At 44.9% G+C, this 25682-nt stretch overlaps 3 protein-coding genes across 4 annotated transcripts in view; 1 reads left to right on the top strand and 2 right to left on the bottom strand.

Moving 5' to 3' along the window:
- Positions 1-762: 762 nt before the first annotated feature.
- On the bottom strand, positions 763-5186 carry ccn4b (cellular communication network factor 4b). Its single transcript, XM_062531040.1, has 5 exons — positions 5060-5186; positions 3638-3911; positions 2911-3165; positions 2421-2611; positions 763-1956 (listed from the first exon to the last, which is right to left on the bottom strand). Exons 1-5 carry the CDS (start codon positions 5105-5107, stop codon positions 1651-1653), a joined length of 1074 nt encoding a protein of 357 aa, XP_062387024.1. The 5' UTR covers positions 5108-5186; the 3' UTR covers positions 763-1650.
- A 1492-nt stretch (positions 5187-6678) lies between these two features.
- Positions 6679-25682, bottom strand: part of tg (thyroglobulin) — a 37263-nt gene continuing 18259 nt past the window's right edge. Inside the window, 16 exon segments of the mRNA XM_062533345.1 lie at positions 6679-6917; positions 7437-7657; positions 7908-8048; positions 9646-9753; positions 11615-11802; positions 12128-12295; positions 12584-12748; positions 17989-18185; positions 18774-18921; positions 19012-19091; positions 19261-19467; positions 19934-20098; positions 20409-20543; positions 20985-21050; positions 21586-21821; positions 22082-22193. Of these exon segments, the coding sequence (XP_062389329.1) occupies positions 6820-6917; positions 7437-7657; positions 7908-8048; positions 9646-9753; positions 11615-11802; positions 12128-12295; positions 12584-12748; positions 17989-18185; positions 18774-18921; positions 19012-19091; positions 19261-19467; positions 19934-20098; positions 20409-20543; positions 20985-21050; positions 21586-21821; positions 22082-22193 (2435 nt within the window). The 3' untranslated portion in view covers positions 6679-6819.
- LOC134076426 (src-like-adapter) lies at positions 13676-18042 on the top strand. 2 transcript variants are annotated; one of them, XM_062531486.1, is made up of 7 exons: positions 13676-13846; positions 15213-15342; positions 15638-15724; positions 15812-15909; positions 16004-16135; positions 16609-16738; positions 17110-18042. In XM_062531486.1, exons 1-7 carry the CDS (start codon positions 13768-13770, stop codon positions 17348-17350), a joined length of 897 nt encoding a protein of 298 aa, XP_062387470.1. In that variant the 5' UTR covers positions 13676-13767; the 3' UTR covers positions 17351-18042. The 2 variants fall into 2 exon arrangements, with proteins under 2 accessions (XP_062387470.1, XP_062387471.1); XM_062531487.1 differs by having other exon boundaries at positions 13679-13846; positions 15243-15342.

Raw genomic sequence — 25682 nt, 5'->3', positions numbered from 1 at the left:
CATGGACATGGCTGACATTCACCGTTACTTTTACCATGTAATTACAGCTGAGCAGATGATTTTAAGGATGAGTGTGAGTGAGAGATCCCCATGCCATGCAGTTACCTTAATGCTTTTTATTTAGGGGGTTGTCTAATTCCAGGAAAACTCTCCTCACTGGGGTGAAGATGTGTCCCTGATATCACGTGATGCGACACGGAGTTTAAAGTGACACCCAATAGTTGAAGGTGCATTTACAGATAGAATGTACAGTAGTCGACGTACTGTATGCAAAACTGTCCCTTTTCTTGCACTTTGCTTTAACACTGTGAAGCAGTTTTTTTTTTAAACCACAGGGTATGTACAGTTCCTCTATTGTCCTGGTTTGTATGGGTGGTGATGTAATATGGATGATGTTTCAGAAGTTTGAAGCGGTTAAGTCATTATAAGCACATAATGTTTTGAGGGATTTTTATATATTACACTCTCACAATATCGCAATATTAAGACTTAATAATCATGTACTTCAAATGTATACGTCTCTTGACAAACAGACATGAATTCATATAATATACCTTAATCATGGCAGTCCCTAGAATGAATGTTTTTTTAATACCTAAACTCTTTTCAATCTCATGTTATAATGTGTACACACCATAGCCTGTGAATAATCCATTAATGTATTCTATGGACTCTATCGGTGTATGTTCTAAAAATAAAATCCATTTCCTTCCACCATGTTGTCAAATGCTTGTATTTATTTATGTATGTATATTTGTTTTTATTATCATCAGATCAGATCTGATCTTGCTCTGGCATGCATTAGATGGACCCACAAGAACATCAAGTCGCACAATAAAACATACAATGTTATCACTGTAGCTTAAAATACAGTAATATCCAGGCCCTGTTTGGGCTTCTAACCAGAAAACAGGGGTTGAGGAGCCAATTAGCTTTACAGTAACCTGACTCAGAGTTATTTAATAGGCACCTGAATTACATATAACCTTTAATTAGGCAAACCTCTCCACTGCATGACTTATCGGTCCATACTGTGCTGATAAAAAGATGTATTTGAAAGTTCATGGCTCAACACCATTCTAAAAAAGAAATGATACGGTATATATCAGATACATCATCTGTAAGTTAAACATCCATTAAAGAGGTCTCCTTGATCTGGAGTTGTTTATAATAGTTGCAATGTTGTTGGGTCCACAGTAGACTGAAAGATGTGAAGATCTGGTTCATGGTGTTCAGGTCACTCCAGCCTCTCTAAGGTGAAGAAAAAAGTAGGGCGCAGTGGTTCAACTGGTCACAGCCCCTGTGACACAGACAGGTTCCAAGTTCGAGCCTGGGTTTCCGGGTCATTTCCCAAAGCCACCCTATCTCTCTCTCTCTCTCACTCGCTTCCTGTCAGTTTCTTCACTGTCCTGTCTTAATAAAGGCAAAAAGGCCAAAAATATATACTTTAAAAAATGTAAAAAGATCAAGACAAACAATGGCTGTGTTTGAACTAGGTGAATGAAGAGTTTTTACGGGAGAAAAGCGTCACGGGATCTGGAGGGAACATCCTTATTGGCTCTCTGCTTTGTTTTTTCATTCATATCCACTGTCTTTTTTTTACAGAACTCGGCTGACATCACATGAGTAGAAAACTCTTCTGTGTTGACATCAGTTCATAATCTCATTGTGATCATAGAATTGGTCCAGGTCGGCAAAGATGTCGTTAGGATTCCTGCAGCTGAGGTTGCAAAAGCAGGCGTTAATCCACATCATCTTCCAGGACAGCACAGCTCCGTTAGGACAACGGAAGTCCACTTCGATGGTCTTGGACTTGTACGGGATGCAGCAGCGGTCATCAGTAGCAAAGCATACTCCACAGTACTTGGGCCAGTAAGCCTTGGTGCTGACACAGCCTGAGAGAGTGAGGTTCTGGTGGTGTGGCTCCCTGTAGATATTCAGACACTTTTTCCCTTCCTGGGACAAAGAAGAGAGAGGACACGTGTTATTGATAATCATTTCAATGAAAACCCAATTAAGATCTAATTCTTCCCTAACTTCCTGTTTTCTCTGTTTATATAGAATTTCACATACAAATACATTACATAGATATACATTTGCTGTAGTATAATACATGATATGAAATGAAGTGGGTGTTTAATATTTAGATGTTTATCCATAAATAGCAGATGGGTTCTCATTGTACTTTCGTACAGCTGCACACAACTTCCATGTCACTGTGGAACAGGTGTAGGTGCACTTCCATGCATAGGAATGTCTAGCCTGTTTATCCTTAAGTAAGTTGACTATAGTAAAGGACACTTGGAAAATCTGAGTCAACTGTACCTTAAACAAATTAGGTGGATATTGCTACCACAATTATTTTGTGTAAATAGGGTCAGTGTTTTTTTTAGAGTGATAGTTGCTGAAAGCCCTCGTACCTTGATGTGTTTGGTGATGTCCACCTCACAGGGGCGGATGGTGCACAGGCGGCTCTCCTTCAGCATCTCGCACTTGGCGTTGGCGTTGGAGATGCGCGTGGAGAGGCCGCGGCCGCACGTCTTTGAGCAGGGGCTCCACGACGTGGTCTGACTGACGCAGTTCTGGTGCTGCTCGATGGTACGGGAACGCACTGGACAAGGAGGGGTTCATCAAAACACTGAAATCAGAACCAGAGCCTACACTGGATAGGCTAACTACATGGGACTTTAAACTGCAAACACAGTCCTCTTATTCGATTGGGTAACGGCCCAAAGGATGCTTTTGTGACATGTTAGGAGTCTGTCTAATACACCACAGCTATAAACATTATACACCACAATGGACTCTTTTCTACCAAAAATGCTACAGTACAAACCAAAAATTCAAAAAGTCAGAAACAAAAGTTAGCAGAGTAAAACACAGGCCACACTGGCCGGGCCTTGTCCTTACTCTCGGCCACATGTCTGGGGGAGGTCTTGCGGGCCCTCTGGGCGTCGTCGCAGATCCACGTGTCGCAGCACTTCCCTGGGATGGTGACACGGCGCGGAGCCTGGCACCAGACGCGCGGGGGCGGCTGGCTGGCGCACAGCGACACGCAGCCGATGGCCCCGTTCACACAGAGGCAGGTGTACTTGCAGCTGGGCTGGAAGCTCTGGCCGTTGCGGTAGATGACACCGTCATACTCACAGCCAGTGCCAATCATATCTATAAAAACACAGAGCCAACTCTTTACGGTGCACAGCAGACTCAGATAGGTACAGATGTTTAAGCAGCTGAGATAGCATTAGTAATGTTCATATAAGTTATCTTGTGTCTAAAAAGTCACAAACTTAAAAAATAAAGTTATCTTATGTTATGAGTCTACAATGTGACAGTTTTTAAAAATTGCAAAACTGTGTTAGAAAAGCAACAGATGTTCACAAAGCAAACTAAAATCCTTAAAAACATTTTTTGCTTGGTAAATGAATCTGAATTATACCTATACAACTTATACAACTGTGACAGCTATACCCTGCTTCAAAGTAACATGTAATGGTGTAGGCGCTAACCAGAGATGTCATGTATTCAAAAGGATGTGCAATGTGGCCTGTTCTAACTCACACTTCATAACCTCTTTAACCACAGCTGCTCCTCCTTCCCCTCTACACTTTAAGTTGAAGACGTATGGGGCACTTACATGCACACACTCCTTTTTCGTACCTAGGCTTGTCTGCGCTGTAGTCACAGTACAGCCCCTTGTGGAAGTCGCAGGTGTCCCTCTCGTTGCAGGTCTCGCCCACCTGTTTGGCGCAGGCTTTGCAGCAGTCGCAGCCGTCCACCACCAGGCTCACCCCCAGGGGGCAGGTCGGGGGCGTTTTGGGGCACTTGCAGGGCCATTTGCAGTACTGCGTGCGGTTATACAACTCCACTGAGGTCACCACTTGATTGGTGCTGAGGTTCTGTGAGAGGGTCTGCAAGAGGTCAAATGACACTTTTAAAAACACACATAGACAAACAAAGATAACAGAACTATGGTCTTAGCTAAAAACAGGCAATAAAGTGTAACTTCACAATAAGTATTACTGAACATGAATGATCGTTTTGTGGCGGCACCACACACTATAAAAGATGACAGTGTTGCAAACACACAAAATAAAATAATGTGTAGGCTATGTCATCTGCTTGTCATTATCTAGATGATATGCATTTCAATGGCCTTCGTCAACAAACTTTTCATGCTTCTGGAGAGTTATGGTTGCCCACAGCAACATAACTGTTTCTTCAAACCTATCATCAACTCTGTAGGGGTTGAGGTCTCATTTCTTGGCATGGTTTCAAGAAATGGGATGCCTAAAACAGAGGCGTGGTGTAGGCTACATGGCCATGTATTACAAAATTACAGAGCGCGGATTAACCACTGGGTGGCGTCGTATTAAATTTGATGAGGCAATGACTTCTGTACTAGGCTACTATGGCCAATGATGACTGTAATAGGATACTGCTACGTGGTAAACAGACTATTTAACTTTTTCGTGGATTTCATGTCGCAAGATAAATCACTGAATAACTGAAAGGCATACGGTTTTCTTTATGAGTTTTTTTAAAATATTATATCAAATATAGGCACAAATGTATCACAGGGAAACTTAAATAGGCCTAGGCCAATATATTCACACTGCTTACGAATGAAGTTCATTTATGAGCATTTTACACAATCTTCTGCCCGCAAAACAGACTCACCTGTCCAAGCAAACCTGTCAAAGCATTTGCTTTGATTTATGCAAATACTCCCCTTGACATGACCATTTATCACCAGATGACGTGTAGGTATTTCAAAGTTAATTTAGTGAACATAACTCACTAAGCAGCCCAAATTATAGTCTTTATGCATCACTGAGAAGAGATGTATTGCATTTTAGTTTAGCGTGCGTGACACAAACAAGAGGAAAACAAAAACGAGGATTTGGCTAATTTTCTGTTCAATTAGAAAAACCAGCGAACATTTCAAACAATTAGAAACAAACTGTAGCTATGGCCTTTATGTTGGCCGGAACTCGAGGCTGTTAAATTGTTAATCATTTTTCTTTCGAAATGACAACACATAAATCAGTTTACGCACCTGATAGATACTGGCTACCGTTAAAATCCAAGGCAGGAGCCACCTCATCACGGGTTTCCAGTGAGAAATTCATTGAATCCCAAATCACATTCACCTCAGTTGGAAGCCTTAGCGCCGATGGACTAGCACGCGCACACACGCATAATGCCACTTAGGGTGTATGATCTGTCCACTAGAGTCAGACAGGCTGGATCCGACGTCAGCTCTAAACTTCCACAGGGAAAGACGGAGAGAGGGAGAGAGTGTCTGTGTGTGTGTGTGTGTGTGTGTGTTTGAGAGAGAGAGAGAGAGAGAGAGAGAGAGAGAGATGAATGTTGTTTAAGAAAAACAGAGACTAGCCTACACTATCATACTGAAGAGTCCTTTCGGTCTCATTTTGAGATCCTGACACTGTTAAGTGTGAAGTCTCATCCCAAGAGTTTTTGCCTGAGGTGTGTAGGCTACATAAAATAATCTAAAGACCACGTCAAATAACTCTGATGAGTCAATGTGTGAAAATTTACTAAAATTGCCATTTTCTTGCAAGTTTCTTTCTTTTTTTTCTTCAAAGAAGATGGAAAATGTGTAACTGAGGGCAATGGTTTCTTTGCTGTGGGTTTAAGGTGAGAAATGCTCTGTTGTCAACATCAAAAGGTTTTGCAAGAACAAAACGATCAAAACCACCAACACGATTACTTGAATCACCTTTTCATCTCTTCATCTGGACAGGATATGCATCTTAGATGCCTCCCACGGTGCAGGATGACACCATTGCAGAAAATGGTGCCTTTGATCTTATGAAATTGGTATAGTGAAGGAGGGGGCAAATAAAAACTTTTTTCTGCTTCCTGAGGGGCCCAGGACCATTCAGAGCTTTCACAGAGTTCAGACCCAGGCAAATTACAGTCGTTGGTGGTAGAGTGCCATGGGTTGGAGTATTGAGGATTGAAACAGTAGACACCCCTCTCTCTCTCTCTCTGTCTTTCTCTCTACAAAGCTTACTGAATTGAGACACTTCCGCCTATTAGACAGAAACCTCAAGTTCAAAGCTGGGTTTATCGCACCACCACTTCAGCGCGAAAAAGTCTTTAATTTCACATAATTACGTATTCTTGATTGATTGGTTTTATAATAGCTGCTCTGGTAATTCACTTAATTGGTGTCTGGATGTGGTGACAGCCAACCTCGGCTCAATTTAGTTTTGTAACCCAAGACTGGCTGGACTGTCTTCAGGGTGAGGAGGGGATGGCTAGAAGTGACTGGAATGGCACCATAATGACCAGCTATGCATAACTTCCAGGGAGCCGCAGAGAACGTCCCAGAGGCATCTGGAAACTTTCACCTTGGAGCTCCGGTCAGAGTCGCTACTCGCCTTCGAGTGATTCTGACCAGATGCAGATGTCTGCTATATCCATTTATTCTCGTATCAGTGTATTCAGTTGTAAAACACTTTAGAATGTATGGATAGTAAGTACAAGTGTGTACACAAAATGAAGGTAAATCAGGTAATGGCAGGTAAAGGATTCATGACGGGTATAACGATCCAAAGGTGTCACATATTTTGAAACTGAGAGTCAGATTTCCACTGCCTGCCTGAGGCCAAAACAGATCTGATTCAACTGACTCATAAGACACATCAGTTTTATTTGAATGCACTTTATTGTTGAATTATAACAGGTTGATTGAAGACAAGCTAATTCATGCATGATTAAGTATCAATATCTGGTTAATATGATGGGTGTAGATTGTAGATATAGGAGTGGTCAGGAGTGTCCATCATTTTAATTGTAGGCATCCTTCTCGGACTTGGGCTTGCTCTGTGTCACCATATCTGTGAACGCAGGCGCCAGCTTAGTCTCTGGTGTTGGAGCTCCAGCCTCTGTTAATCCAGCCACCGCAGTGTCCAGAAAGAGGTTGGCTAAACAAGATAAAAAAAAATAAAATAAATAAAAATCAAAACTACCATTATTAATTGCATCAAACAAAACGGGATGAAAATAACAGGAGCATTCTTTCCCCTTTATCTTGATCGTACAAATGCAGTAGTCGGTTCACACCAATCCAAGAGGAAAGGAGTTGGGCTCAAGCTCCTGTCCTGAGTGGATGTGGATGAGGAGGAGGAGGACGTGTGCAAAGTTGGGCCTGACAGCAGGAGCCCTCACTTAATCATGCTCTGCAATAGTCTCATTCATCAGACATTATGGGGGGGGGGGGGGGGGGGGGGTTAGAGAGCCCCCCCCCCATTCTTTCCCCTTTATAACAATCTCCATTGTACAAATGTAGTAGTTAATTCATACCTATCCAAGACAGCCCCCACTTCATCATGCTCTGCAATAGTCTCATTCATCATTCATTTTCATTATGGAGGGGGGTGGGGGGTGTTTCCTCCCCCCCATACTTTAGGCATTTGATTGACAGGACTCACCGGTGGAGCGTTTCAGGTCAGGCACGTAGTCGTTCCAGAAGGAGCACTCTGCTCTGCGCAGCGTCCGGCTGTTGCCCAGGGCTGCGGTCAGCTGCTTGTAGTTGTCCCCTGCAGCCTGAGCCAGCACACGTGGCCACGCCGGCAGCAGCTCCGCGAACGACACGCGCGCCAGAGACAGAGGCGCGTTGGGATCGCTGGAGAGACCAGACCAGGAAAACCAGGAAAACCAGGAAAACACAGATGGAGACAGGGAGCCAGATTAAAGAGGAACACTTGCAATTTTGAGAGGATACCTGTCAATTACTGTATATTTGAAATGACTCATACGTTCATGTTTTGTATTTACATAAGGTAAACTTAAATAAATATAGTTTTGTTTCTTTCATGCTTTCGGACATCTACAGTAAGGGCCTTAACTGAGGAAGCGTTATGTCACAGTCTTACCCAGTCTTGATGAAGTTGGCCATGTAGGTCATCATCTGGGTGGAGAGCGTCCTCTCCTGGGCGGAGAACAGCTGCTGTGTGCCAGTGTTGTGGGGCAGACCGAACACTAGCTGCACATCCAGGGGCATGGACAGATCAGCACTGAGCAGGACAGACACACACACACACACACACACACACACACACACACACAGAGAGAGAGACACACACGCACAGGGGTTGAAATTAAATTTTTTTTGGCCTACTGGTCGAAGTGGCTAGTAGATGACCGGCCAGACATATCTTTTACCGGCCAAAAGTAAACAATGCTTTTGTTTATTATTTTGACTGGACAACTTTGTTTATTATTTTGACTAAACAACTACCGGTATTTTGAAAGTAGCCTATCATTAGCCTATTATACAGCTTTTCAGAACGCTACAGAAGTTTGCAAGTTCCGCTGCGAGTTCTATTCTAATAAACGGGCCTTCATACACACACACACACACACACAAGAAGAAACCTCTGGCTTCATGTCCCATTCGTTGCAGAAGAGAAACATCATAACATCATATGTGTGCACACAGATCAAAGCAGCAGAGGTGAGAATGGTTAAACCATAGATGAAACAGTAGGGGGGGGATTAGGACGAAAACATCTGTGAGCTAGTGTACCTGCTGTCTTCACAGCAGTGATGAATGCAAGTAAGACAAAGACAGGGTTGAAAACATCTCGCTCACAGGCATTCGCCTCAGCCTTCAAAGCAGAGAGTGCAATCCATCAGCTGCTGTGCATCCACTGCTCTTAAGAACCCTGGCTGCACCTCAGTGTGGAGGCCAGGAGACGTCTGACTGAGTGCAGTAAACAGCCACATGGGCAAAACGCTCTCACAGCTGCTAGTGAGATGCCAGCTCTTTTTGGTATAGAGACTCACAATGGGGGAAATCAAATTATAACATAAACTTAGAGATGATTATTATTGGTATCTGAAACAAAGGTTATGCCACTTTTTTCTGCTATCAACATCAATTATGCTTTATCATGATTGTGTGCACAAAGCATATTTGAGGGTGAACCTGATCTCCTGTGGGCAGAAACAAAAACTCTAAAAAAAGCCAAAATGTGAGCTACACCCAGTCCTGCCCGGTACAAAAGCAGTCATTCTGGTGCCAGGGCAAGCTCTTCGCCGTCTTTGAATCTATCTATTGTTTCGCTGCTAGTTGCTCCGTTCTTTGAAGCTAAGGTTGTTCAAAGCGACTCTGTTGGCCCTTTGTGTTCTGTGCTCAGTTGGCACCGTGACAGACTCATAAAGCGGCTGCCCGCCCGGGTCGGTTGGCTGCGCCGCATACTGCCCAGGTGTCCACGAGGGACGGCCCTGAAGGTCATGTTCTGCCCGTGGCACGCACTGGCACCGGACGATGATGATGATGATGATGATGATGGGCAGCGTTCCCACAGGAGAGAGAGGTGGAACACCGGGAAGGCATCCGAGGAATGTCCACGAGAACCTACAGTATGAGGCTGCGTCCCTCCAAGCACTGCCCTACACGAGCGACTGACCTCTGGACCTCAGCGGACAACATACAGTACAAGGGGTTTTTTCAGAGAAAATAGCTTTTCTTTCTCCTGATAGATGGAAGTAGGACAGGTGATGTTCATATCTCTATTTCAAGAAACAAACACGTACCCTATATGCAGACTTTGAGTTTAGAAGTCAGATTTATCTCATTCTACAGGTGATTTTACAGGTGTTAGTTACCTGGTGTGAGTCATATCCTCAGGTAGATGGTACATGAAGACACTAGATCTGGTGTTGGCAGCCCAAAACTCTGCCATCTTCTTAGACGGGCAGATGATAAAGAGATCCCTAAAACAACAACATTGCGACAGTTAAAATTTTACCTGATGTAATCACATAAATGTATTGACTTTTAAATTAAATAGTGCTATTCTGATGCAAAGCCTTTGTTTAACTCTTTTTCTTGTGTAAGCCTTTCGTTTGCTATGGAGGATTCAAGTTTGTCCCTAGACTTCTTTGTGGCAGCTGATGCTAGATTGCGGTGTGCCCTGAAGCATTTCCTGTGCACTCTGTGTTCGGGGCAGTAACGACTAACGAGCACACAGACAGACATCCACCACCAGCAGCAGTCTGCCACCTCCACCGCCGAGGAAGGACCCAGATGAACGAGAGAGCCACAGTCGTATATATACACAAACACACAGACCAGACAGAGCCCTGTCATCACCGCTGAACCTCTCAAACAGAACAAATCCAAAGAATGCTCCCCAGACCTCCACACACAGAGACACCAGCGAGAGCAGTCCACGCTGTCTGAGCCTCTACACAGCTGAGCGTAAACACACGTAAACACGCTGTTGACAGTCATGACTTCAGACAGACAAGTAACTTGGAATACATTAAGCTCAGAGCAATCTGCAAAACACCATGCATTACGATTAGGTGGTTAAATAGTCCATCTCCCTTTAAGACTTTGCCCATCTGTTGATCAGTGTTAACACAAATGAGTGTGAGTGAAAGTGTGTTAAATATCTTAATGTCTTTACGTTGCTCTACATGTGTATCTGTATTGTATGTGGATGCATGTGTGTTTTAGTGCAGTGTGCGCAACCTAAATTCTTGTTCCTCCTGCCCATCTGTCTGGCTATGTCTCGAGAGCCGCTCGTTGAAGGGTGTGTCGCATATGGGTCAGTGCTGGTCCCTGCTATATTCGACACTAGTCATTATGTGGCTAGAGCCATGCACCACACTCAGAGTCACTCGAGGACCAAAGCCGCCCCAGCCCATAATACTCCATGTGCATTGGTACAGTATATCAGCACGTCGCCACATGAGAGAGGTGTCAGCTATTGAAGAGTAGCCTCGGCATTGAGCTAATCTGTAGATGACCTAAAAAGATGTTTAATATTTAAAACCTCACTGCTCGGGTACTGTAAGTCTGTAATCGGCCACAACCAGAGATCCAGCTAAGACGGGCTTCTTTTGCCCCGACAACCTGATATTACTGGCATATGCCTCGTCTCAGACTCTCTCCACAGTGTTTGGATGTGACCTTGGGGTTTTGAGGAGAGAGAGAGAGTGTGAGTGCCGCCTGTTTCATCACCGCCTGGGCGAAGCCTGCCGTTTATGTCGACTTTAACAAGACCTCTCTTCCTTCCTTCCTTTCTCCGCCACCGCAGAGCCGCTCACGCCCCTCTGAGAAACAGCTTGCGCTCAGCGGCGCCTGCCAGCTAACGTCTTCATTTCACTCTAACCAAGCCCCTCACGCTCACTCGAATCTCCCCTTTTGAAGCCTTCACCTGACCTGAAGCCCTGATAGGTTGATGTTTCGCTATATTCCTACGCTGGACCGAGCTTCATCTCCAGGATCGCCGTTTCAAAAATCACCTGTGTTGGTTTTAGTAGCACGGCATCTGCCCTGACAATTAGTGAGCGCTGTATCAAGGTGACACAATGTAAAAGTACAACTAACTCTCAGATAAAAACATTTGGAGCCCTCCTTGATCCCTAACGCCTACATTTACTTCGGTGAATGGTAGGATCTAAGGTAATATACAGTACAAACACACAGCTGAATGGTAGGAACTCAGGTAATAAGCAAACACACAGGTGAACGGTAGGAACTACAGTAATAAGCAAACACACAAGTGAATGGTAGGAACTCAGGTAAAAAGCAAACACACAGGTGAACGTTTCACAGGGAGCTCACCTGGTGGCATTCTCCAGGGCACGGGAGAAGACGTTGTACCCGGCGGGACTGGGCGCGTGCTGCAGAGAGTAGAACCAGGAGGCGGCCTCCTTGACCAACGCGCTGGCCTCGGGACCACCCAGCGAGTTGGACAGGGCCTCGTAGAAGGCCGTCTTGCTGTCCGCTCTGCCCTGCAGTTCCTCAAACCTCTGCGGTGAGAAGAAGCCAAGAGGAACAGTGAATGACAGCCCTCCCAATAATACAGCATGCCATGTACAACAGTACACCTTAAGCCTACTTTATACTGACAGACTTTGACATGATTTGGGAAAGATTCTTGAAAGATTGCAGTCTTTTGAGTAAAGCTTGAATGAGGGGCATTGGTTAAAAGACTACAATCAATCAAGAATCTTTACTAAATCTTGTCAAAGTCTGTCAGTGTAAGGTAGGCGTAATATACATTAAATAAACATGTGCTTGGTGTCTGTAGCTGGTATCAGGTTGGTGTTGATGTGGTCAGAGGTGGAAGTGGACCTTGATGTTGCGAGCGCGGCTGATCAGGCCGTCCTCGGCGGACGAGCCCAGCAGCAGGTCAGCTCTGTGGAAGCGAGAGCCTCTGAGCGCCGCCGATGGGTCCTCCTTCACAGAGAGCATGTCCAGCACAGGAGACCAGGCCTGCAGGGGACCACTGACCGCCAGCAGCTACCACACATAAGCACACAGCCAGTTAGACCAGTGTGAAACACATCAGGCTATACCAGAACACACACACACACACACACACACACACACACACACACACATACACACGCATACACACGCACACACACGCACACACACACACACACTGTAATACAAAAAAATCCAAATTCTCCAACTCTTATGAGCTACTGCACTATACAAAAACACCTGTATGAGTCGTAAATGACAGTTCATATTCCATTCATTTGAAAAGCTGTGTGCGTGTGCGATGCGTAATCCTGAGCAGACCTTGGTCTGGGCGGCATTGATGGCTTCAGCTGGAGCTGCCCTGAGGCAGGCCAGTAGCTGGGCAGCGTCTGTGGTGGAGCAGCCCAGCTCTCGACCCAGAGACGAGCTCTGCTCCTGGGCCCTGGAGGGACTCTGCACCGCGGCGGGAGAGAACACTGAGCCACCCTAAACAGCACAACAACAACAATGTCAACAATGTCTTTATGGTTATGGTTATGGGATTTGGCAGACAACTGTCCAAAGCAAAATAAAAATAAAAATAAAGATAAATGTAAAAATACGGATAGGAATAAAAATACAAATAAAATAAAAACATAAAATCACTGAGGCCTAACTGGTACTCATGATGTAGGCATCATAGTGTTCTGGTATTCACTGGCCTTCATTCTGATGATGGAAGCCTATCAAATAACAGATTCCAGAGTTGGGTCCAAAATCGAGCATGGCTCCACCTGACCTGACCTGTTGAAGTGTCCTTGAGCCAGACACGGAACCTTAAACCCCAATATGCAGGTTGGTGCCTTGCATGAGAGCCTCAGTCATCGGAATATGAGTACTGTATGTCTCGTGAATGAGTAAATGTGAGGCATGAAATTGAAAAGCGCTTTGATGTGCTTGAGTGCTCTGAGGAATGGAAAAAAGCTATGTAAATGCACGCCATTTACTGTTTACCAACACAAATGAAAGGTGAAATGTCACACATGAATGATCATCCACAGATGTTGTCATGCTTGATCAGCCGCAGGAGAAAGTGTTTGAAGGCCTTTAAAGAGAGATCTGAAACGCCACGCACCTTCATCCAATTCACAGAATAACAACTTTAAATTCCAATACAAAGGCAAGGGCAAGCACACAAGGTTAAACAAGTACATAAACTCAAATGGAATTGCAGGGCAGTAATTTGCATTTTGAGCTGTTTCAACACAACTTCCTATTTCTACAATTTCTGGAGTGGAAAATGTGGTTTGAGAAACACACAAACACACAACTTCCCCATTTGATAAGACTTGCTGCAGACGTTGCATTGCGTACGTTGGTGCTTGCCTAAGGGATGTTGCGAAAGAGGGCTACTCAAGATATGAACAGATAATTGTGGCAGAATGAACATCCGAAGCATGGAGTGAAGTTGAAACACATCTCAGCACTGGTATATTGGTTTATTTGATGAGGTTTTTTGGTCAGACATGGGTAATGCTGTGCACCGTCCAGGACTAACACCAAGCAGACAACAGAGACCTACCGCTCTAGACAGCAGCCCAGGAGGTAAGAAAACATTTTGAAGCCAAATCTGCATTATGATACTGTAGGTCTCAGTGATTTAGAGTGGAGAATATTGTTCAAAGGCCATTTATGTTTTCTGTTGTCCTGTTTTGTTTGGAGAAAAAAAAGAAAGCTTTTTAACAATGTACGAGCAACACAACCTGGCTAAACTTAGCATTTTACACTTGTAGCCAATAAAACTTCCACTTGAAAGCAACCACTCCAAAATCCTGTGGTCCAGAAAATTATACGAGGAAAAAATACAGCAATGCCTCGGAAGTAGAATCTACAAACTGCTCAAGCTTCAGCACCAACAACAGTGTCCAGAAGTCTGGTCCCAGCTGAATATTTCCAAAAATATCCACCTTAATTGGTTGGTTGCTAAATCTATTGTGGACTGTAACACTAAAAGTAAGCCTATCATTTTGACTACAGGCAGACTGAGAAAACAGATACTATGGCAACTCAAAGTTTGCGTTGCTTTGCGGTGTTGCTTGCTGAAGCTATATTTAGCTCATGAGATAGAAAGACACCGCACAGATCATCTCTGTAATCACTGCAGAGTTCAGGAAATGATGAACATACATTTTTGAAGACAGTACACTGGCTATTTGTTACAGTATAAAATGTATGTTTTTGTAAAATATGAGTATAAGAACATCTAAGAGAATGCTAAAGTAACCATTCATTCATTCATTCATTCAACCTTTACTCTCCGAGGTTCACTGAGAGGAGTACTCATTTTCAGTGCAGCCGAGAGTACAGTAACTATGAAATAACAAAAGATATAGTATAATAATAATTGTGGTAAAGAACATAGGCCTAAGCCTAGTTCTACAAACAAACAAAAAATAAGATAAATAGTAAGATAACCTACCTAACATTGTAGAGGAGGGATGGAAAAATAAGATAAATATTATTAATAAAATAATAACAATGATAACATAATATTTACTTAAAACAGTACAACTTGACATAGGTTTATGATTACAGATCTGAATTGATTATAGGGAAGTAGAGAGTTCTTTTTTTATCATAATAAAGATTATTCCAGGAAGTAGTGGCACCATTACACAAGGCCAACTTGTGTAATGGTCCCAACTCAAATTGGACACAATGTCTCTCTGTCAAAGATGACTAATCCACTTTACCATAGCAGATGCAACGACGAGTGCAATTCATGGGTTTCATCAGGTCCCTTTCCACAGGTGAATTAATCAAGTACCATGCAGTCTGCATTCATAATCTAGGTGCTTGATTTGATACACCTATGGAAAGAGACCCGATGAAACCCATGAATAGCCATCACCAGTAATGAATCTCAGGGTAGAGTGTTATCCATTCATTTTTTTTTTTTTTTTTAAAAAAGGTAGTGACGTGGACTATCTTTCCTCCTCAGATCTGGATCAGGTAACGCTGATGACACTGTCTGACTACCCGTCAGCTGACATCTGTGAGCCCATCTTCAGAGTGGGAGAGCAGCTCAGACTGGTGTCAGAGTAAGTGCTTCCTTCACACAAGCACGCCTCAAAGGCCTGTGATCACATTACACCCTGACCACCTCACAACACTATGTGCCGCAATGCTGGGCTTTGATCACTTCACTGGCTTTGATCAAGCTGCGTTTGACAATGCATGATGCAAGTTGCCTCTGAACACAGAGTATAAAGACAAAGACATCAGATGACAAACATTGTGGCAATTCTGAAGCACCTCATCAAAACTCCTCACATAATCAAATAACTGCAAATGATATTTCATACCCTGACCCAGTCAATTGATTGCTTTCTCTAGGGAGAGCTACAGATGGAAGGTGCGTTCACTACTGACTAAAGAAGAAAACTACATTCCCCATACCCATGTGGCCAAAGTCTACCACGGGTACGTCTAACATTTCCTGAAGAAGGGGTCAGTGTTACGGGTGGACCAGCGCCTCGCTGATGACGGCCATCTCTTCTTTGTTTTCAGATGGCTATTTGAGGGCGTGAACCGAGTGCAGGCGGAACAACTCCTCGGTCTCCCTGGAAACAGAGTGGGCTCCTTCCTCATCAGGGAGAGCGGAAGAGGTACGTTACGTTGCCATGCTGGGTTCCCCCCAAGACTGGGCCAGGGAAACTCCCTGGTTTCGCCCGGCCTAACTGCCTCCATGTCTGTTTTCAGGCATGTACACTCTTTCCATCCGACACAGAGCGGTGAAGCATTACCGCATCAACCGTCTGCCAAACAACTGGTACTACATCTCCCCGAGCCTCACCTTCCAGTGCTTAGAGGACCTGGTCAACCACTACTCTGGTAAAGGCCCGCTCACCTTGATTTCATTAGACTATTGGCCCATGAGCTGCTCGAGTGTGCGGTCTCCTTCTGTTCAGAATATTACGCATCCCGTGACCAGCACCTCAAAAAAAAAACCTCTTACTATCGATGTGCATTTGCTTTTTCTACTCAAAGACATGCTCAACAGCCGTGGGTTGTCCAGGAGGGAACACAATGTACTCCTCTTTATTATAAAAATGGCCTTAGCCAAGGCTCTGCAGAGGCACTAAGTTAGAGAAAGAGTCTTGTTAAACTTTGATATAGGCTATTCATGGTTTATACTTATGTATTATGGTTATACTCATTATACTAATCATACTCAAATGGGTAATACTTATTACGTATCTGTCTAAAGAATGGCACTGTAACTGGGTTGGAATGGTTTCTAGTCCATTTGGTGTGAAGCTGAAGTATGTGTGGTCTCTGAGCTGAATTCTGTATTCCTCTCACAGACACGGCTGACGGATTGTGCTGTGTTCTCACCGGTCCCTGCATGCGGACATTTGACTGTCCCTGGACACAGCTGAACTCGGCCCCGCCAGTGGACAACCCACACAGCTTTGACTGGAAATACGTCAACAGGTAAGCAGCTGTGGGCCTACGAACAGCAAGCACTCCTTCATGGTTGGCGCTTTAAAAGAAATGCCCATTAGCCTCCATTGCCATATTTTCCATATGACTGGCTAATGTAATTTGGCCCCACCCAGCTTTATTCAATCTGGCCCACTAATCATCCCCCGGTGTAACCTCCAGCTGGGGTATTACATGCTGGGCATTCTGGCGCATAATGGCTGCTGTGCATCACCCAGGTGGGTGCTTCACATTGGTGGTAGTTAGTGAGGTTCTCCATTCACCGTAAAGCACTTTGGATGCCTTGAAAAGCACTTTTTTAAATGCAATGTGTTTGCTGTTGGATCACTGCTGTCACTCACTGACCACCGCTCTCCCTGCAGCTCGGAGCTGCTGCAAGACGAGGCCGATCCCGGGCGCCGCCGCGGCAGCGAGCCGGACTCCAGGGTCAGCTACGGCGTCCAGAGCAGCGTGAGCTCCTACCTGTCGCTGGCCGGCGCGCAGGAGACCAAGCGCCACAGCTGGAAGCGCCGCCGAGGCCGCTCCGTCTACGTGCTGCAGCAGTCCCACCTGAGGAGCAGGCTGGCCGTGGAGGAGGACAGCTACGAGAGCCTGTCTCAGTGAAGGCGCGGCACACACACACCTGAGCCTGTGCCTGTGCGGCAGCGAGAGCACACCTGAGAGCGCTCAGTGGTGGGGGATGAGAGTGGGAGGACTCGAGGGATAAGAGGACTGAGACCGAGACAGAAAGACTGCCTGAAGTGATGCAATAAAAAGAGGACACTTGATGGGAATAGGCCATCTGATGCGCAAACATTATTCACATAAAATGAGATCGAAACTTTATACTGTGGGCTAATGGAAATCTCTCTATTGCTTGCAAAGTGTTGTGTATCATTGTACTTTGCCTTCTCATGACGTATACGCGTTAAGTGTTAACCAAAGTAAAAGGCGAGGATCACACTGACCAGTGGCAATAGCAGTAAAAGTGGCAGATTTGCTTTCTTTTCAGTGATCCCCCCCACCTCAGCGTTGAGAGAGAGAGAGAGAGAGAGAGAGAGATAGAGGAAGAGAGAGAGAAAGATAGAAATAGAGAGAGATAGAGAGAGAGAAAGATAGATAGACAGAGATAGAGAGAGAGAGAGAGAGAGAGAAAGATAGATAGACAGAGATAGGGAGAGAGAGATAGAGAGATAGAGAGAGAGAGAGATAGATAGAGAGAAAGAGAGAGAGGTGTGAGTAGAGGGAGGTGTCAGTCTCACCATGAGGAGCACTCTCTGGAACAGGCCAGAGGTGGACGAGGAGGTCAGGTGGAGGCTGGCGATGTCCGCTCCGCTCCTCTCGGCGCCCAGCGTCACGTGTTTGGGGTCACCCCCAAACTGACCGATGTTCTTATGGACCCACTGCAGCGCTGTCGCCTGGTCCAGGAGCCCATAGTTCCCTGGGAGGCTGTCTGACCCTTTACATACGGACATGATACATCATTCACTTTCAACGGCATCTCAAAAGCTACAAAAAGGCTTAAAACATCCTGGACATAATCTGATAATTTTGCTGTTTTGTCTGCCATGGTTTCAAAGTAAACACTGTATAGAACTCACACTGGACGCCACTTCCTTATCATAACATGCAGTTAGCCCATGAGTTCATTTAAACAAGGAGCTCGTGAACCGTATTCCCTCCCTGCCAATTGAAGCCTCTATTGGCTTCTTGGCTTCTGCTGTGGACTATGAAGCAGTCAGGCGGACTCTACAGGCAGTGGCGCTGCCAAATACTTTTTCTCACAGAACACTGATCTGGCTGCAGTGCAGTTGAAGAATTCCAGACAGCAAATTGTGCAGTTTTATAGTTAGTACACAGTGGGTCATAAAGCGTTTCATTGCCCTTGTGTGCTTTTTAGGTAAAAATCCATGACAGTGCCCTCCAGTATTAAACAAATAACACATGGTTCAAAAGGTAACAGTGAACAGGAAACTAACAATAATAAAAATGACTGTTGCAAAACTGAAGTGGCTTGAGTGCTTTATTTGACTGGGTATGTGAGTACCTGTGCTGAGGAAGCCAAAGGCCGACACTCTGAAACTGGCCGTGACTACAACAACGTTCCCGACAGTGGCCAGGTAAGAGCCGTCTAAGAGCCCAGGTGCGTCTGCGGAGGTGGGGTTGTGGAAGAACACCAACACAGGAGCCTCTGTCTGTCAAAGCACAGCACATCCTCATTGGACCTTTAAGGCATGACTCGACGTACTCACATTTGGCACCATGGTGGTGTTCATTTGGCTTACCAGACCAGCTGGAGCAAAAACATTCAGGTACAGGCAGTCCTCGCTGGTGCCAGAGGTCACTCCAGGCTGCAGACAACTGGCTCTGAGAAATATCACAGATACACCAACATAATACGTTAACATATGCGTGTCATGGGGAAATATCACTTTGTCTTTGTGACATAAACACACACACAAACACACACACACACACACATACACAGACAGACACACACACACACACACACACACACACACACAGAGACACACACCTTGGGAAGGTTGCATTCCAGGACCCTGTCCAGTCGGCTGGCTGAGGTGGGCTGAATCGAAGTGTGTTGATTGGTGGTTGGGCATATGGGATACCCAGGAACTGCAGGACGTTCTTCCTGTCGGCACCCACGGCTGTGACCACTGACTGTCCCACCAGCTGCCCGTGGCCGGGGATCACCACGGCGGGCACACCCTGCCTCAGGGCTGACACACACACACACACACACACACAGAAACAGAGAAACAAAGACACACACACACACAGACACAAACATAAAATGAGGTTTTAGCCTTTATTACCAGCAAAGTGCCCTTTGTTGCTAAAACTGTTCTGAATTCCTTAAAAATTACAGAGCTACTAAATCTGACAGCCAGGGAAAAAGTGGTCTGGGCAACGGTTTTCCTGGGCCAAGTGAACCCAATGACACTCTCGTGTGATGCTCTTAAAGGAGAAGCACATGAGACACAGGTAGGTGGTCTGTTTCCCTGACTTTTCCCTGCCCCAACTGGTTACATGCAGAATGTAGAGAATGCACACCTGAGGGAGGTCTGTGTGTGTGTGTGTGTGTGTGTGTGTGTGTGTGTGTGTGTGTGTGTCTGAGAGAGAGAACGAGAGAGACAGAGAAAGAGAGAGAACGAGAGAGAGAGAGAGAGACCTGAGAGACCTCACCTGTTCTGCGGTACACCTGGGAGGCGGGCTCTCTGATGCGGAGTCGGCAGTCCTGAGCGTGCTCAGTGGGAACACAGGTGTGTGTGTCCGGATACAGGACGCAGCGGGACGCAGAGTCCCTGTTCTCCAGAGACACCGCCACACAGGACACACTCTCCTCACAAGCTGAGAAACACACCATGGACGGACACACACACACACACACACACACACACACACACACACACACACACAGTCATCAGGGCCTCAAATCCGAATAGCTGATTAGCACATACTGTACATTATACCACTGAAAGAACACTACATACAGTATTTACTGTAACACACAACAGGACATGCATGTACTCAGTGCTAAACAGCACATACATGTATACTAAACATAACGACCCATAACCCATGAACAGTATGTATGTACAGTATACTGCACAAGCTGAGCCAATGGATTCTATGGCGCATATAGAGTAAATGATCTCACCTGCGAGGCACCAGTCTCTCACGCTGTCAGCATCCCCAGCAATGTCTTTGCTGATATGCACAATATCAAACATGGAGACAGACGGGTCGACCAGGACAGCAGAGGGGTCAAGGAGCTTCCAGTCCAGCATGCTCACTAGAACAGAGGGTCAACACTATGTAAGCATGACAGGGCACAGCTCTATAGACACCTGGTCATCATAAATGGCTCTGCAAAATAAGCTCCAAAAATGGTCAGCAGAGGCAATGTATTGAAAAGCACAGTATATAAATAATCTGTGAAAAACAGGCAAAACTGAGACTAAATAATCATTGCTTTATTTTGTACAATCAAGAGGGAATTCGTTGGAATCCAGTAAATGTTAACAAAGGCTAAACAATATGCAGAACTCAGAAGTTTTCACTTCTGTATGAACCTTCCGGGCCTGGCAGTAGTTGTATGACCATATGCTATGTAACTTTGGGGGTTTTTAGCGAGTATCACAACAATCTAATGTCACTGGACTGTGGTAGACTGGACCAAAGCGGCGCTAATGTCAGACACTGAACTTTAAAACGTATTTCCACTTCCTCTTACCATTCTTAAAGGGAGAGCGCAGGCCAAAGGTTGGGCACAGACTTGGGCTTTTGGTCCACTGGTTCACTGAGGAAGAGAAACACCTCAAACTCACAACAACTTCACACACTCAAGTCCACAAACACCTCCTACCCCTCTAATGCACACCAACATTTACACAACACAAAAACTTAAACAGAATGTCTAGACCCTCTGCATCCTTGTCTTATAGGCGAAGAGAGATTCAACCTAGGGACCTGTAAGTCCACCTCAGAGATTTTATAGCATACATAGATATCTAGATAGCAACAGCAGGAAAGAGTATGATTATAGGTGAATTGACCAAGGCACTCTTCCAAAAAAAAGTCTAAAAAGCTTTAATTCATAGGCTTAATCATGAAAGATCATTAAAAATGGCAAGAAGTTTCGGCCTTGGCTAGGCCTTCATCAGGGCAAAGTCAAGCAGGAAAGAGCACTTGGAGAACGAACGAACAGACAGACAGACAGACAGACAGACAGACAGACAGACAGACAGACAGACAGACAGATAGATAGATAGATAGATAGATACTTTATTGATCCCCAAGGGGAAATTTAAGCAACATGTACACCTGACACTCACCTGGTTTTTCATACCAGCCGAATGGGTACACCTGAGTCTCCACTTTGGAGGGACTGCAGTCCTGAACCCTCCAGCTGGTGCGGTCACTCTCCCCGCACGTCTGGATGCCCAGGCTGTTCAGCGTCAGACACAGCAGCTCCGAGCCTGACGACGATGAGGATGATGCCGTGTCCTTCACGTATCCAATTCCACGACAGCATGGATCTTCATCACAGCGACGCTCACACTCAAAGAACCTATAGATAGAACAGTATAGAAAATTGGAGAAATTTCAATAAAGAGGGTTCCTCAGTTCTCCTTGGCGTTCCTCATCCACTGGCCTGAAAACTGAATGGCTTGTGTGAATATGATTCCCCTGGACTATCTCTCCCCTGGTAATATCTCAGGGGAGAAAAACAACACTCACAATCTATTCTTACCTTTTAAACGACAAAAAAAGACTTATGTGGTTTCCTTATCTTTACACATTTCGAGGAACAGAAACGTTATATCTTACCCTTCTGTGATGGGTTTGGCTGATAGGTTCACTCTACTGCGTACCGAATAGGACACCATCTTCTTGAAAGGCACTCGAGCGTAGAAGCTCTCCACACTTCCAGTCAGGTCAACTGTGAACAAACCAGACACACACGACTTAAGACTGAAAATGGGAAAACACGGGGGGCTGAATCTTTGGCTAGTACCATCTTTGTAGCATCATCATGCTCCATACCTGACCGTGTCATTGGTTTTTAGAGCACTCGTAAGATTAGGACAGGGTGTCAGACTCATATTAGGCAATGGGCAAGATCTGTTGGAATGAGACCTGTCTCTGTCATGGTCATTATCATTTTTCTGCATTGGTATCAGAGTGTTGTTTGATATACTCCTCCTATGTTGACGATATACTCCTTTGCTTATGAGCATATGAGTAAGCAAGTACAAACCATGTACAGTACTGCTGTCATATACTGCTCTTTCTCTCTTGAAATACCATACCTTTCCTGTCAGTTCTTTTCCAATATCTTCCTCTCTGAGAATGGTTTGTAGTGCCAGGTTTAATACATGTATTATATCATAGAGATAGTGCTTATTACACATTATTGTAGACAACTAGATATGAACATCTTATTGTTTCTAATTTTCCCTTCCTATACAGAACATCTGGGCAGCTGTAAGAAACCTGCTGGCTGGCCCGGATCTGGCCACCGGGCCTTTTGTTTGACGCCACTGCCTTAGCATCACAACGAAAACACTGCAAACAAAGAACCTTCCTCAGAGACAATTCTGCACTATAAACTGGGCTTAAGCGGCGACGGTAATCTCATGGTGAATCTGCCAAGTCCACCTCACATTCAGCGACAGGCAAACCAGTGACCCCCGCTGACTGGGAAGAGGAGGTGGATGTGGTCACCGGCTTGCCTCAGCTGGGGCCGTTACGGTAAAGTGTCCCCCGCTCAGGGCCTATCTGCCTCGGAGACCGGTCAGCCGCCGCCTCTTCGGCAGGACCCCTATAATCACACCCCTGTCAGACTGGGCAGTAAAACACAACGTGGTCTTCAAAATGAGAGCAGACATGTGTTTCCAGCCAGCAACTTCAAGGTGTTCATCTAGCGAGACGTGCCTGTTGTTTCTTAAGGACGCGAGGAGGAACTCCGACACCCTGAGGAGGAAATGAAGAGTTAAAGGACCTGCATCCACACTCAAGACACTTCTGCCAGTCGCGATAACTCGAACTACAAGGAGACCTGGCAGATGGCTCTGGCATCCCAGGGTGTGAGGGAACACATTTTTCAATAAAGCCATTTAGATACAAGCCTGATCTGGTTTTCAGCCTTTCAAGTAGAACATGTGTGTTGAAAACTCGAGGGAGATTGTGGAGAGGAGATTGGACACTGAGCCATAAAGCGGGTGGAGGTTTTCTAGTAAAGTCAGTCTGCTAGGATCTAATTGGGAAAATGTGAACTAATTGGAGGTGGTCTTTTGAAGCCTGTCGGAGGACACAATGCTGCATCAGCAGTGAAAGTGCCCCACTGCTACACCTATCCCAGAATCCCTTGCAGCAGGAAAACTTTCCAGCCATTAAAACCAGCTGCAGATGTATTCTCCCACAAGCAAGAGCTGTCATTAACATCCTTTTGTTGTGGACTCTTTAATAGCCAAATAAAGTATGCTTGCCACAAGATGACATAACGTGCGTGTGTAAGGGTTCTTTGTGGTTATTTCTAAACATTTGTGTCAGTGGAACCCAAATTGATATGTTAGTGTGTTACATTTGTGTTAATAGGTCTGACATATGTGACAATATTATATTTGTGAAAATAGGTCTTATGTCTTATGTACTACTGTCAGATTTACAATGTTATGCGTGACTAAACATTAAATGTTAAAACTTCGTTCTGATGACAGGCCTACTTAATGTACTCAAGAAATATTGTATTCTGTTAAGTTTATTACATGGTAGTTGACAAATAGTCGTGAAATACAACTTCAACTATAAATATATCTGTGTGTGTGTGTGACTCTGCAAAAAGATAACCAAATAGTGAGTAATCTCAGAGTTTACTAGACGTTACTAAATAAAGCCACCACCCAATTTTCCCTCCTTTGGGTAAAATCCATAAACACCACTGACAGATGTTCTACCACTGACAGATGTTCCACCACTGACAGAGAATGAAAAAGAAAGGACCTGACAATTGAAACACTCCAGCTTAAATCATACAGGTGAACACATAAGATCTTCACATAGCTCTTTTTGTAATCCAGTCAGTTAAGGACATGCATACCACATCATCTCACAGACAATACTGCCCTGCCACTGCTGGTTAACCACAATCTAATCCCATGTGACACAGCATGTTCTACTTCAATATGGCAAATTAGCCCTTTTGGATTTCCCCCATCACATGCAACCTGATCTATAACTTCTCTAATTCTGCCACAGGCAGCGGTGGATTTCACTGGCCAATGTGGTCTGCGATGCAGTTGTTTTTATTGCCATCTGGACCTGTGGAGACGTCCAGACCACAACTCACCAGGCACTGATGATTCACACAACAGCCAGAGTCTGGACAAATGTGTGTGCCAGTGTGTGTGTGTGTGTGTGTGTGTGTGTGTGTGACAGACAAAGAGGAATCTGTTACCTCGTCCCAAGAAAAAGTTTACAGGACGGGGTTCAAACGAAAGTCAATGGAGATAGCTACTTAAGCTCCGGTCAAAAACCATTAATTCAGAGCAGTTTCATAAAAATAATTTGTGTACATCTGAGTCATTACAAAGCTTGTTTCTGAGTTTGTACATATATTTGTGATGACGCATGCACACTTTGAGGAAAGAACAGTGTGCCAAGTCAAGTGTTATCTTTGATGAATCGAAGCTCAAGTCAACGCGTCTGCCAAATGAATAAATTTGACTATTTTAAGTGACAGAGAAAACAAAAAACAGCAGACAAGAGTGGGAGAACAAGGAGAGAGAGATGGATGGAGAGAAGAGGGAGAGGAAAAGGGAAAGAGAGAGACTGGCAGGAACCGCATACACTGGACTACAACAACAAGGACAGAGCAGTGCATCTGGTAATAGAGGGCTGGAGAGCCAAAGTAAATCTGTCCACTGCAGACTTCTCTTCATTATGATTCTATTCGCAAACACATACATAGACGAGTCATTTTTCCAAACTGAAGTAAAAGGTTATGAACAAAGCCATTCACACAGAACATCCTGTCCTTTAAGAGCAGCCAAGACTCCTCATACTCTACTGGTCCCTGCCTGCTCCTGTTCCTCACACCAATACAAACACACACACACACACACACACACACACACACACACACACACACCTACACACCTACACACACACACACACACACACACACACACACACACACACACACACACACACACACACACACACACACACACACACACACTCACAGCCAATAACACCAATGTGAAACAAAAACATGTCCGGCTTTACAAGAACTCACACACACACTCTCAGAGGTTTAGCTTGATCAGAATGCAAACAAAACTTAGGCACCAGGATACTGGTGAATGTTTCCATATACAAAACTGTATTCAGTGGCAGATGTGAGCATGCCCACAGCCTACTGTACACT

This window comes from Sardina pilchardus, chromosome 3, assembly GCF_963854185.1.
Source record: "Sardina pilchardus chromosome 3, fSarPil1.1, whole genome shotgun sequence".
Lineage (NCBI taxonomy): Eukaryota > Metazoa > Chordata > Actinopteri > Clupeiformes > Clupeidae > Sardina > Sardina pilchardus.
The sequence above is the reverse complement of the archived record's forward strand: the minus strand, read 5'-3'. Positions and strand labels throughout refer to the sequence as shown.